This window comes from Mytilus trossulus, chromosome 5, assembly GCF_036588685.1.
Source record: "Mytilus trossulus isolate FHL-02 chromosome 5, PNRI_Mtr1.1.1.hap1, whole genome shotgun sequence".
In the NCBI taxonomy this organism is placed as follows: domain Eukaryota; kingdom Metazoa; phylum Mollusca; class Bivalvia; order Mytilida; family Mytilidae; genus Mytilus; species Mytilus trossulus.
The window spans coordinates 21089524-21102892 of record NC_086377.1 but is presented as its reverse complement, the minus strand read 5'-3'; the positions used below and the strand labels follow the sequence as shown (position 1 = coordinate 21102892).

Below are 13369 nucleotides of genomic sequence, written 5' to 3'. Positions count from 1 at the left end.
CATTTAGGTTTAAAAACTCTGAAAATCCAATTATGATTCTGCAAGGTATGGAAACATTTAAATTTCTGCACGTAGGAGGCTCCGAGCTATAAAAAATTAGCTTTATATTAAGCAAAAAAAACCAAAAAAACCCGTTGTTTTTCAACTACAACTTTTGCTTCATAAATATTTCTTTGAGTGTTATAAAACGCTGACATTTCTAGTAATAGGAACTGCTATCCATTTCTTCTTCAAAAATAATATCTGGAACACCACTGGCATGCACTCTATGGAAAATTAATTACGAATTATTGTGCTTCTATTACCATGACAGGTCTGTATACAGTATATATGGTACCTCGGAAGATTATCACTCAGTGGCGGATCCAGAACTTTTCCTAAAGGAGGGCTCCTGTCTGGCTTCAATGATTCCCTTTATAATATTTTTTCCCACGACCCAAGCCCCCCCCCCCCCCCCCCCCTTGGATCCGCCTATGTCACTTATTGGGTATTTGATTAGATTTACGTATACACTTGTTTTGATAACATATTCAAAGACATCTTTAAATATTTTTCATTGTTTCCTGATTCATCATCATTATGATTTTCACAAGATCTTAGACATAATGATTATTTTCTATAATAAAAAAAAGGTGATATGATTGTCAATGAGACAACTATCCACCAAAGTTCAAATGAAGGGGATGTAAACTGAACTATCGACACCAGCATGGGCTTCAACAATGACACAAAAGTGCACACGCTGAAATGTCTCTCTAGCATTGCCGACCATTGATTTAATGTCAAAAGTCTCAAGGATAAAGGGTTTTACTTCTAGTATGACATAAATTGAAAACAATTTTAAGATACATGATAATGAGGTCAAGGTCAGATAAATCTTGTCAGACAGACATGTATATTTTTCGATCATTCCCCACATTTATATAGTTGACTTTCATGGACTGCTTCTCATATCTGAGGAATGGATATAATCATGCAACTATAACCTTGATCACTGATCAATAAAACAGTTACTAGGTTTAGGTTTGGTGAAGTTACGTGTAGACGTTGCAGTGGCGGATCAAGAACTTAACCTAAGGGGTGTGTGCTCCAGTCATGCTTCAGTGATTCCCTATCAACCAATTTTTTCCCACGAAAAGGGAGGCCCGGGCGCCCCAGGCCTCCCCCTGGATCCGCCTATGCGTTGCTTAGGGCAGATATCCCAAACACTCATAAATGTAGTTAAGAAATTTACATGACAAACATTTTTTTTAAGCCATCGCAGAACCATGAAAATCAAGTCAAGGACACTGGACATTTTACTGACAGATACTTCGAGTCAAGGACAATGGACATTTTACTGACAGATACTTCGAGTCAAGGACAACGGACATTTTACTGACAGATACTTCGAGTCAAGGACACTGCGTGAACATTTTACTGACAGATACTTCGTAGCATAAGGTATCTACATACAAGTTCTGACGCATCTGAGGGTTTCTTATCGTCGAGTTGCAAGTTGCGAGTTAAGAAAGTCGAGTTGCGAGTTAAAAAAGTCGAGTTGCGAGTTAAAGAAGTCGAGTTGCAAGTTACAAAAGTCGAGTTGCGAGTTAGGAAAGTCGAGTTGCGAGTTACAGCTGGTCTACTATCTTTTGAAGTATGAAGTTTTTTTACAAAAAGTAAATACCACCACCATTTCCTGATAGTAATCTTTATGTCTCGCATACTGTGATTCTAACCAGGCGAGACAAATGAGCCATAACCATACATTTGACTATTAAAGGCCCATGCATTCAAAATGTGAAGCAATTTACACGATAACCAGATGCTCCACAGGGCGCAGCTTTATACGACCGCAGAGGTTGAACCCTGAACAGTTGGGGCAAGTATGGATACAACATTCAAGCTGAATCCAGCTCTAAATTTGGATTGTGATTAAATAGTTGACACATTTCTGACACAGAATGAATGTGTTCTAATGAACTTAAAAAAATTGTTTTCTTCAGAGCAATTCACTATGCTGTTGAATATTAATCCTCTCAAAAAAATGTTTGAAGAAATTTTCTTTGTATTTATGAAATTTCCAATGAGAAAAATTGCCCCCCCCCCCCAAACCCATTTTTTTTCACATCCCCCTTTCCCTTATTCCAAAACTGATCTTAATTAAAATTTCTAATGGAGTTTGCAACAATAACTACTCATTTAAATACTTCATAGAATATTAAGATGTAAAAAAACTGCTCGTTATCACTGAATGGTAAAGATTGTTTTAAATTATCAGTTGGTAGTAAAAAGTGAATATACATTGTATATTGTATATAACAAAGATTTAAGTTGATTCTGGACAAAGAAAGATAACACCAATTAAAAAAATTCTTGCTATTGCACAATATTGTGCAATTAAATATGTCTTGCTTACTATTCTGGACAAAGAAAGATAACTCTAATTAAAAAAAAAATGCTATTGCACAATATTGTGCGATTAGATATTTCTTGCTATTGCGCAGTACTGTGCAATTGAAAAGACTTGCTATTGCACAATACTGTGCAATGGAAGATTTCTTGCTATTGCGCAATACCATGCAATGGTAAATTTCTTGCTATTGCACAATACTTACTTATTTTAGATCCTGATTTGGACCAACTTGAAAACTGGGCCCCATAATCAAAAATCTAAGTACATGTTTGGATTCAGAATATCAAAGAAACCCAAGAATTCAATTATTGTTAAAATCAAACTAAGTTTAATTTTGAACCCTTTGGACTTTAATGTAGACCAATTTGAAAACAGGACCAAAAATTAAGAATCTACATACACAGTTAGATTTTGCATATAAAAAAACCCATTTATTCAATTTTTGATGAAATTAAACAAAGTTCGATTTTGGACTCGGATTTGGACCAACTTGAAAACTGGGCCAATAATAAAAAATCTAAGTACATTTTTAGATTCAGCATACCAAAGTACCCCAAGGATTCAATTTTTGTCAAAATCAAACAAAGTTTAATTTTGGACCCTTTGGACCTTAATGTAGACCAATTTGAAAATGGGACCAAAAATTAAGAATCTACATACACAGTTAGATTTGGCATATCAAAGAACCCCAATAATTCAATTCTTGATGAAATCAAACGAAGTTTAATTTTGGACCCTTTGGGCCCCTTATTGCTAAACTGATAGGACCTAAACTCCCAAAATCAATACCAACCTTCCTTTTATGGTCATTAACCTTGTGTTTAAATTTCATAGATTTCTATTTACTTATACTAAAGTTATGGTGCGAAAACCAAGAAAAATGCTCATTTGGGCCCCTTTTTGGCCCCTAACTCCTAACCTGTTAGGACTGAAACTCCCAAAATCAATACCAACCTTTCTTATGTGGTCATAAACCTTGTGTTTAAATTTTATAGATTTCTATTAACTTATACTAAAGTTCTGGTGCAAAAAACAAGAAAAATGCTTATTTGGACCCCTTTTTGGCCCCTCATTCCTAAACTGTTCGAACCAAAACTCCCAAAGTCAATCCCAACCTTCCTTTTGTGGTCATAAACCTTGTGTCAACATTTCATAGATTTCTCTTAACTTTTACTAAAGTTACTGTGCAAAAAACAAGAAAATGCTTTTTTGGACCCTTTTTGGGCCTCTAATTCCTAAAATGTTGGGATCAAAACTCCCAAAATCAATCCCAACCTTCCTTTTGTGGTCATAAACCTTGTGTCAAAATTTCATAGATTTCTCTTAACTTTTACTAAAGTTACTGTGCAAAAAACAAGAAAATGCTTTTTTGGACCCTTTTTGGGCCTCTAATTCCTAAAATGTTGGGATCAAAACTCCCAAAATCAATCCCAACCTTCCTTTTGTGGTCATAAACCTTGTGTTAAAATTTCATAGATTTATATTCACTTTTACAAAAGTTAGAGTGCGAAAACTAAAAGTATTAGGACGACGACGACGGTGCCGATGGCGACGACAACGTAATAGCAATATACGACAAAAAATTTCAAATTTTGCAGTCGTAGAAAAAACAACCACCTAGTTTTCAACAAAACAATTTACAAAAAACAAATGTGACGGTCATGAAGCAATGCAGATCACTGAACAACAGGCTCCTGACTTGGGACAGGCACACAAAGAATATGACAGGGCTACCAATGTTTGTGAAAATAATCTAGGACAGTGCATCAGTAGCTATATAGGAATACTCAAAAGATTAGTTTGAGGTACTTTTAAAACAACTAACATAAAACCCATACATGCCATAGGAACAAAGCACTGAAAGATCAGTACTCACAGTTACAAATGTACTGAAAGATAGTTCAAAGCCAGCTATAACTCGGAGCTCACTATTTTTGTGATTTTAATTTTTAAACATGTGATAAAAAAATTAAGTTCTCACAAACTTAAATATCTCTCATTTATACACATGTATTCAATGGATTAAGTGAAAAAGCCCATTTTTTAAAAAAAATTTTACAAACTAAATTCTTAATGCTTTCAATCATTCCATTTACCATATATCATGTATAAAGTTGCCCTATTAATGCTTCACATGTATATAGTACATGAGTAGTACTTGGAAAACAGACCAAAACACAAACACCTTAAAATTGACCAGCGAGCCATGAAAATGAGATCACATTCAGATGAAATCTGTTAGACTGACATGTACCGATCCTTACCATCATATCTTACATGTATGTCAACCTACATGTACATATATAGCTACATGTCAAGAAATTAGGTGTTAACAAATATTTTCATCCAACTACAGCTAATTTCCAAATATTTGTAGAGTAAAACTTTGGTTGGTTTGCTTGCTTTGTTTGTATAATTGTTTATTCAAGCTTTGGAATTAAAATTGACATCTCAAAACAATATATATGACATAGTTTAACCTGTATATATCATATTTAAATGTAATTGCCAAATTGGACATTATCTAAATATAATTGTACAATATACAACAGTACAAACAAAGCAAGCAAGCTTTACAAAGCAAGCAAGCTAAACAAAGCAAACAAGCTTAACAAAGCAAGCAAGCTAAACAAAGCAAACAAGTTTACCAAAGTCTTCCTCTACATGCATTAGGAAATTAGCTGTAATACTTGTGTTTGTCTACTCAGGTTTATCGCCACTTCAAAAGAAATAATATCAGGACTGTGAAATTGGCCCAGTGCATTACATGTACCTAGTTTACAAGGTGAACGTCTCAAGGCTCATAGAAACAAAGACTGATTAAAAACACAACAATAAACATTTATTAAAGCTAATTATTTCATTACTAAAATGCTGTACGGTTTGCAGTTCTCATATCTGTGGTATGACGTTTTCTATGGCGGTATAATGTACCATACTGTGAAAACTGTTGTCCACAGTAAGAACATTTATAAGGTTTCTCACCAGTATGAACACGGAGATGAACCATCATATTTTGTTTACCGATAAACCCTTTACCACATGTTGGACATGCATGAGTTCTTTCCCCTGTATGTGACATCATGTGACGACGTAAGACAAATTTAGTCGCAAAAGTTCTCCCGCATTCTTCACAAGTTGTTTCTTTCATGATTCTATCCCTTCCAGAGTTTAAACTGATTTCTCTGGCAATCATCTGAATTGTTTTTCCCGTTAGGACATGTACAGGTTTTATATCTTGCGTGTTTGTATGGTTGTCTGTGTTATTTTCACCCTTATGATTTGATGTTGCATACATATACATATTTTCAGTTTTCTCTCTTTCTTTCTCTCGATATGTTTTTGTTTGGTGATCATTTTCTAACGGATCATACAGCATCTCAAACTTTGTATCTATGTCTTCATCTTCATGTTCAACTTCAGAAAGGTCTATCACTGATAAATTATGTTCAACTTCAGATTTTGTTCGTAAATTTGTAAGCTCTGAAAATGATGTTTCTCCAGATGTAGGATTGAAATTATCTCCCTTTGAGGCTGACAAAGAGTTATCTCCCATTTCTGAATCAAATTTATTGCTATTATCATGATTATCATTATCAGAAATAAATCTATTATCAACATGATTAATTTCTGTTTCGTGTCTAAAATCAGTTTCGGTCAAAACAACAACATCATCGTCAGGTTGTTCCTTTTGTTCATTTGTTTCATGATTGCTTTTACATCTTTCTTTTTTAATGTTTTTGATTCTTTCTGATGTTTTTGAGTTTTGATGTTTTCTTTGAAATAAGTGTTTATCTGAATGCAAGTTTTCTCCCACCATATTCACTGCACTAGTGTTTTCTGCCACCATATTCACTGTGCTATTGTTTTCTTCCGCCATATTCACTGTTCTATTATTTTCTCCCACCATATTCACTTGACTATTGTTTTCGCCATTTTCGTCATTATCTTTACAATTTCCTCGGATTAAATATGAGTCGACATACTCCTTCAAGGCAAAATATTGTTTCATAAAAATTTCTAAAGATGATTTGAATGCCACGAGACAATCATAAATCTCCTTTCTTGAATGACTACTTATGTGGGACCAGACAACACTAACATTGATGAAAATTTCTCCGCAAACATGGCACTGTTTAGAATCCATTCTTGTTTCACTCTGCTTAAAATTCTGTAAAAGAAATATATTTACTAATTATGATTGAGTTATTATGTTTTGTATATATCTTATTCACATGGCAGATATATATGAGAGCATTTGTTATTGTGAATTGCATATTACTGGTTTAATGTGATTGCAAAAATCAGTTTGAAGAATTTGGTAAAGGGTACAACTTTAAATTCAGAAATTATTGCATGCATTTATTATTGTGATTTTGTAGTCTTAGACTAAAATGCGATTTAAATGTTTGCAATATTAAGAAAAATTCTGTTCAATTCATATAAAAAAATCAAAATGTGAGTTTAAATTATTGCAATTATAACCCTGTTGCATTAATCTGCATGTTAATAAGTTCTGCATTTACTGTACATTGTACTTAAACAGGTAATTTTTATTTGCTTGAATAATTATAATACAGTATTATTACTTACATGTATATATGTTATAATGTAAGTAAATTTGTAGGATACTTATGCCAGTCTGCACCAAAAACTTTTTCAACTACTAGTCTGAAGACCAATACAAAGAAATTTTTCTTATTTGTCCAAACAATGTTTTGTTAAAAACTCACTAGTCTGAATGAAATTTTATTAGTCTGGGGCATCGGACTAGTGGCTAACCGTGCAGACTGCTTATGCAAGTGTATTTTATTTACTTATGTACAGTGTATATATGGACCATAATTTGCTATTGGGCTCGTTTCCTATAACTATAGAAAAGTGATAAAATTGTGAATTACTGTAAGAAAAGTTGTAACTACATCTAAAGATGCCATTATTTTTAACAACATACAAGTGTATGCTACTCTTCCCTAGAAAAAAAATTGAAATATAAAAATTTCAAAGATTCTACAACCGTATTTTTGTGTCGTTTCTCGCGTTACTTTTTGCTTCCGAAGAGCATAACGCTGACAGATTTATAGATAATCCTCACCGGCAAATTTGTAACTTTTTAAGTATTTATGTAGCAGATGTAAGAACAGTGGCGTGACTTTTGTGTCCGATTTCGTAACGCAAATTTTAGATGATGTAATCTGCTTTGTTGTAATAGAATTTTTAAAAACAATATGCAAATATGAACTCTTGCTAGATGTTCAAACAGGTAAATCAGAGATGATTTACATTCTTGTTTTGATCTTCGTAATAATTAAGTAAGAAAATGACGTTATCGTTATGCGTTACATTTCACACGAAACAGAAGTCCAGTTATTTATTAAAATTGTTTTTGTCCTAAAGTTCTAATCATTTCCGGTCATACGTGAAACATGTGACTAACATGTGATCACGCCATTACAGCCGGACATACGATATACTAGTTCTAAACATTGTTTTTGTTTCCAACAGGGTGTCAGCAAACATAATCTGTATACTTGTTTCGACTTGTTTAAACAAGAGGCTCTCAAGAGCCTGAATCGCTCACCTTAATTCTTTTGGTTAAATCTCTCATCAATGATTATTTTGGCTTTTCAATTTATTTAAATGTTCTTTGGATCGTCCTATTTTCTTCAAAAGCCAAAAAAAATAATCATTTTCTCCTATGTTCTATTTTAGCCATAGGAGCTAAGTTTCTTGACATACAAGGAAATAAAATATAAAATTTATACTAGATACTCTGAAACTCATTTAGCCTAAGTTTGGCTGAAATTGATACAGCAGTTTCAAAGGAGAAGATTTTTTAAAGTAAGTCAACATGATGAACAAATTGTGAAAAAAGTCTTTAAAGGGCAATAACTCCTTAAGGGGTCAATTGACAATTTTGGTCAAATTGACTTATTTGAAGATCTTACTTTGCTGAACATTATTGCTGTTTACAGTTTATCTCTATCTATAATAATATTCAAGATAATAAACAAAAACAGCAAATTTTCCTTAAAATTACCAATTTAGGGGCAGCAACCCAACAACGGGTTGTCTGATTCATCTGAAAATTTCAGGGCAGATAGATCTTGACCTGATAAACAATATTACCCCATGTCAGATTTGCTCTAAATGCTTTGGTTTTTGAGTTATAAGCCAAAAACTGCATTTGACCCCTATGTTCTATTTTAAGCAATGGCGACCATGTTTGTTGATAGATCAAAACTTCGGATACAATTTATAAACTAGATACCCTAAGGAACGTTCAGTTAAAGTTTGGAAGTATTTGGCCTTGTAGTTTCAGAGGAGAAGATTCTTGAAATAGTTTACGACGACGGACGCCAAGTGATGGCATAAGCTCACTTGGCCCTTCGGGCCAGGTTAGCTAAAAAGGAAAATATTATTTTCAAAGAGATTGTGCCGGGGGTCTATTATTTTTCCTATGTGCATAATGTTACATACGATCTTGTGTGAAAATAAATGCCCAATGACTTGACAAAATCGATTTCAGATTTGACCGACGTTTAAACACACTACGTTTCCCAATAACGATGTAAAGGGTCCTTGGAAAATTCAATCGAAATTACGTCTCTTATCATGGTGCCGATGTTCGTTGGATTGATTTTGCTTCAACAGTAAATATTACTGGATATTTTAGGAGAATAAAGATAATTAAATAAAAATGCATGTTAATATACCGTTACACTTGGAATGTACAAAGTTGGTAACTTTGTCACATTTTTAATTAATTTTTTTTGTTCATGTTCTGCAAACACTTTTCAGAAACGCAATAAACTTGTCAAAGGAAAAGTAAACTTTTACCAGGCATGACTTGAAAGGAAGTGCTTTATTGATTTTAGCCCACTAAAGTACATGTAGGTTAAAATGTGGAAACCATGTAGATGGTGTACAGGTCACAAATATCACATGGTGCCTATTTTAGAGATTTTAATTCTAAGTTAAAAGTTTTTTTCTTTACTGGTTTTAAAGAATTTTACATTGCCAATGATTTGGAATAAATTTTATATAACTGGAAATTCAAAACCAAATATAAATATATTTTTTTGGCCAAAACATCAAGATACAACGATTATGGTATCCTGTATCAATGAAGAAAATATGGAAAATTCTGAATAAATTGTACTAATTGTTTTCAAAACAAGCACATATATAGGAGTTTTATAATACGGTTACATTTAAGATGGATATTAAGAAAAAGTATACTGTTCAGATTATTTTAAGCAGATTTTGCAATAAAATAAAACTAAAAAAATGCTTTCGGTTTCTTATGGTTTCCTGTCTTGTCTTTAAATATAACATTGAAAATAGATTTTAAATATTAACATGAAGCAAGTAACACTAGTAATGGTGTTTATTTATGCCTTTTGAATTATATTGTGCAAAATAAATAAAATAAAGATTAGTTTCCTGTTTGGTTTCCTGTCACATAAACGGTGAATCAAAATGTATAAATTTTTTCTCGAAAAACTCAATTGTTCCATTCATACTATTCTAACACCAACACAACCCACAAAATAAAAGTTAAAATTTTAGAACTTATAAAAAAGGATACAAAAAGAAACCAAAGGTCGAATACCAAATTATGGTCCATATGTAAATTATTTTGTTGCCAAGTTAAGGGACAACATCAAAAGTTCAATGAAGGATTAAAAACTTAATTCACATAGTTTTTTTCACCGACCCCCACACCCCCCTTTTAACTTAATTTGTTCAATCAATTTTTCCCAAATTAAGTTAAAAGGGTGTTGGGGTCAGTGAAAAAAACTATGTATATATATCCCTATTTCCAAGTTGGAATAGGGATATATGTAAAATTGATTTTATATTAATAAATCTCGCAGCAATGTTGACCCCCCACCCCCAAACTATTTGATTTAAGTTTTTTATCCTACATCGATCTTTTGAAGTCGCCCTAAGTCCCTTAGACATTCAGATTCGTTTACTTTTACAAGTAAAAATAATTCATCCTATCTTCTTTTCTTAAGTTCTTGGGACTTCTGGGCTCTTATAGTATTCTTAAGTGTTTGTTCTTTGCAGTTGTCTTTACTTATCATTTAGGTGTGATTTCATGGACAGTGAAAATTTCATGTATCTCTTATCTTCAGACCACTGCTCATTTACAATTCACCATGGCATTTGCTAGGGACGACTTTTGAACCCCTTGCACAAATACTCTGCGCAAGCAAGAAGGCATGTTTTTACATCTGAAAATTTGAGAATTTTTGTTTGATTGTAATTTTACTAAATACAAGTAAATTTTTGAGAAAATTAAGGTGAGTTTGTTCAACATGTTCAAACATATGATTCAGTCACCATGTGTTGGAAATTATGATGCCTACATAGAGCTGACATATTGCATCTTTAAAAAGTCAAAATAATTATAAGGTCTTAAAATTCTGTGACCCATGACTGTATGGTATCAGACCAATCCAGCCCAAAACTGATAAGGCTATAAGTTGATCTGACCCCCAAGACAATCAGGCCCACATCTATCCAGGATTTGGTGACAAATTTGAACAGAGATTAAAGGAGTTTATAAAAAGGATTTAACAACATAATTATATAAACACAGATTAATGGAATTTGTAAAAAGATTCAATGCTTGTAAAAGTGTAAAAAGAATCGGGAGCCTGTAATTCAGTGGTTGTCGTTGGTTTATGTGTTAAATATTTGTTTTTCGTTCATTTTTTTACATAATTAAAGCTGTTAGTTTTCTCGCTTGAATTGTTTTACATTGTCTTATAGGGGCCTTTTATAGCTGACTATATGCTATATTTTCGGACAGTCAGTCAGCCATCGGAATTTTAACTCTAAACTGGAAAATTGTAAACCACAGATCCACTTCACATGAAATTATCTCTCTCATTAAATCAATACAAAAACATCATGGAATTAAAATTAATTTTGATTGGACCCCAGGCCAGGACATGCTGATGTTAGAGGAAATGAAATAGCTGATAAACTAGCTAAAGAGGCAGCCAAAGAAGCAAATCAAATTCAAAAAGAAGCTCATATTACAGTGACTAAACAAGATATTAAAACAGCAGCAAGAGTTTTAGTAAATAAAAAGTGGCAACATAGATGGGATAATAGTGATACAGGGAGATTTTATTACAATTTTTATCAGACTGTCAGCAAAAAATCAACATTTGATTATCCAGATCATAAAACAGCAAAAATTATTAGAAATCTAAGAACCGGATATTATTTAAAAAATTACCTTAACAAAATCAATCAAAATATTGACCCCAAGTGTGATTGTGGTCAATTAGAAACTGTGGAACATTATTTACTATTTTGTGAAAACTATGAAGAGGCAAGACAAAAACTTATACATGAGATATACTTTAACACAGGATCGTTGCATATTGATTTAGAACTTTTATTGTCAATGGAAAAGGACAATGTCTCCGTCACTAATGAAACACTAATGCGTTTGTTGGGTGACTTTATTTGCGAGTCACGCCGTTTTGATTAATGAAATAATATTTTATTTATTTTTTAAAAATATCTCTTTTCCTCTTAATTAATAAATGTATATTTTTAATTTTTGTCAAAATATGTTAAGCACAGTTGCCACCTATAAGTATATATTTTAAAGTACAAGTGAGGTGTTTACCAGAGTGAAATATATACACGCGAGATTTCAAAAATTACAAGGGAGACAATCCAGTGTCAACCGCGACACCTACAGAATACAGAATATATGCGGTATGGGCTTTGCTCATTGTTGAAGGCCGTACCGTGACCTATAATTGTTAGTGTTTGTGTCATTTTGGTATTTTGTGGATAGTTGTCTCATTGGCAATCATACCACATCTTATTTTTTATATTGATGACAAGTGAAGGATGCCTACACATGTATACTGGAATTTTAAGAATCAAAAAGTCTAGTGCATTATAACACAGGCACTTGTTTCTATCCATGTAAAGGTCGACTTTCCATATAAACAGAAACTTCTATTTATTTGGATAGTATAACTTCCCATCGGTAGAAACAAGTGCCTGTGGTATGATGCACTAGACTTGAAATTTTGCTTATAAAAATAATCAACAAAAACTTTACAAAGGCACTGAGGTCACTTGTGAATGGCATAATTTAGCATGTTGAGTTTTTTGGGTAGTAGGACACACCTGACTGATATTTTTAAGTGTACTTATTGGAGTGTAACCATTGTCATTTACCTTGTAATTTATGATCCAAAAAAGCAGAACAATACTTTTCATAAAAACCGGAAGTTTACTTCACATATGGAAAATGAAATCAATGACGGATAAATTTCCGAAAATTAAAATCAAACGTTGTTCACAGTAAGTAAAACTTTAATTATTTTGATTCGGCATATTGACAAACATTTTAATGAGCTTAAGCCTTTTCACCGAATATAAAAACATATGCAATAACAAATAAAACAAGCCATGCAGCATGCAAATAAATAGAAATAAAACAGCACCACATTTAACTCTACCATGATATGCATGAATCTTGCTACTACAAAAAATATATATGAATCACTCATACAGGAATAGTTTTAAAACTTTGCAGCTAAATTCTTAAAATAATTTATAAAGTAAAAACTTCAGCTTTTGTAATTTTTAAATCTTAAAACAAAATTTCAGTTGCAATGAAAGCCATAAATTCAGCATAAAAAGCATAGATAATGTAACACATATTACGCACATGCAGAGCAAAAGCAGTCTGATCCACTCCAGGACTGAACAAGACTAATAAAATGTGAGAAGCTGTTAAGAGTCTCGAATTGGTCTGTTAAGCTTTATAATAAAGAAGCAGCAGCAAAACTTAACGATTTTTCCCATAAAAGGTAAGTTTACCAGTGGTATCTGCAAAATATTGCTGTATCTAAAAGAATATTTAGTGTTTTTAATTTGAAGTAAATTTTGTTAACATATGCGATAAAGGAGCCAATTTATTAA

The 13369-nt window shown here is 32.6% G+C and overlaps 1 protein-coding gene across 1 annotated transcript; it reads right to left on the bottom strand.

Moving 5' to 3' along the window:
• Nucleotides 1-5215: 5215 nt before the first annotated feature.
• On the bottom strand, nucleotides 5216-12698 carry LOC134718647 (zinc finger protein 41-like). Its single transcript, XM_063581296.1, has 2 exons — nucleotides 12620-12698; nucleotides 5216-6566 (listed from the first exon to the last, which is right to left on the bottom strand). Exons 1-2 carry the CDS (start codon nucleotides 12659-12661, stop codon nucleotides 5262-5264), a joined length of 1347 nt encoding a protein of 448 aa, XP_063437366.1. The 5' UTR covers nucleotides 12662-12698; the 3' UTR covers nucleotides 5216-5261.
• Nucleotides 12699-13369: the final 671 nt, after the last annotated feature.

Bases quoted from the DNA above. Each gene is read 5' to 3' on its own strand.
- LOC134718647 (XM_063581296.1), bottom strand. From the start codon at position 12,661: ATGAAAAGTATTGTTCTGCTTTTTTGGATCATAAATTACAAG. The intron at 6,567-12,619 runs GTAAATGACAAT...TTTCTTTTACAG, and splicing joins TTTGGATCATAAATTACAAG to AATTTTAAGCAGAGTGAAAC.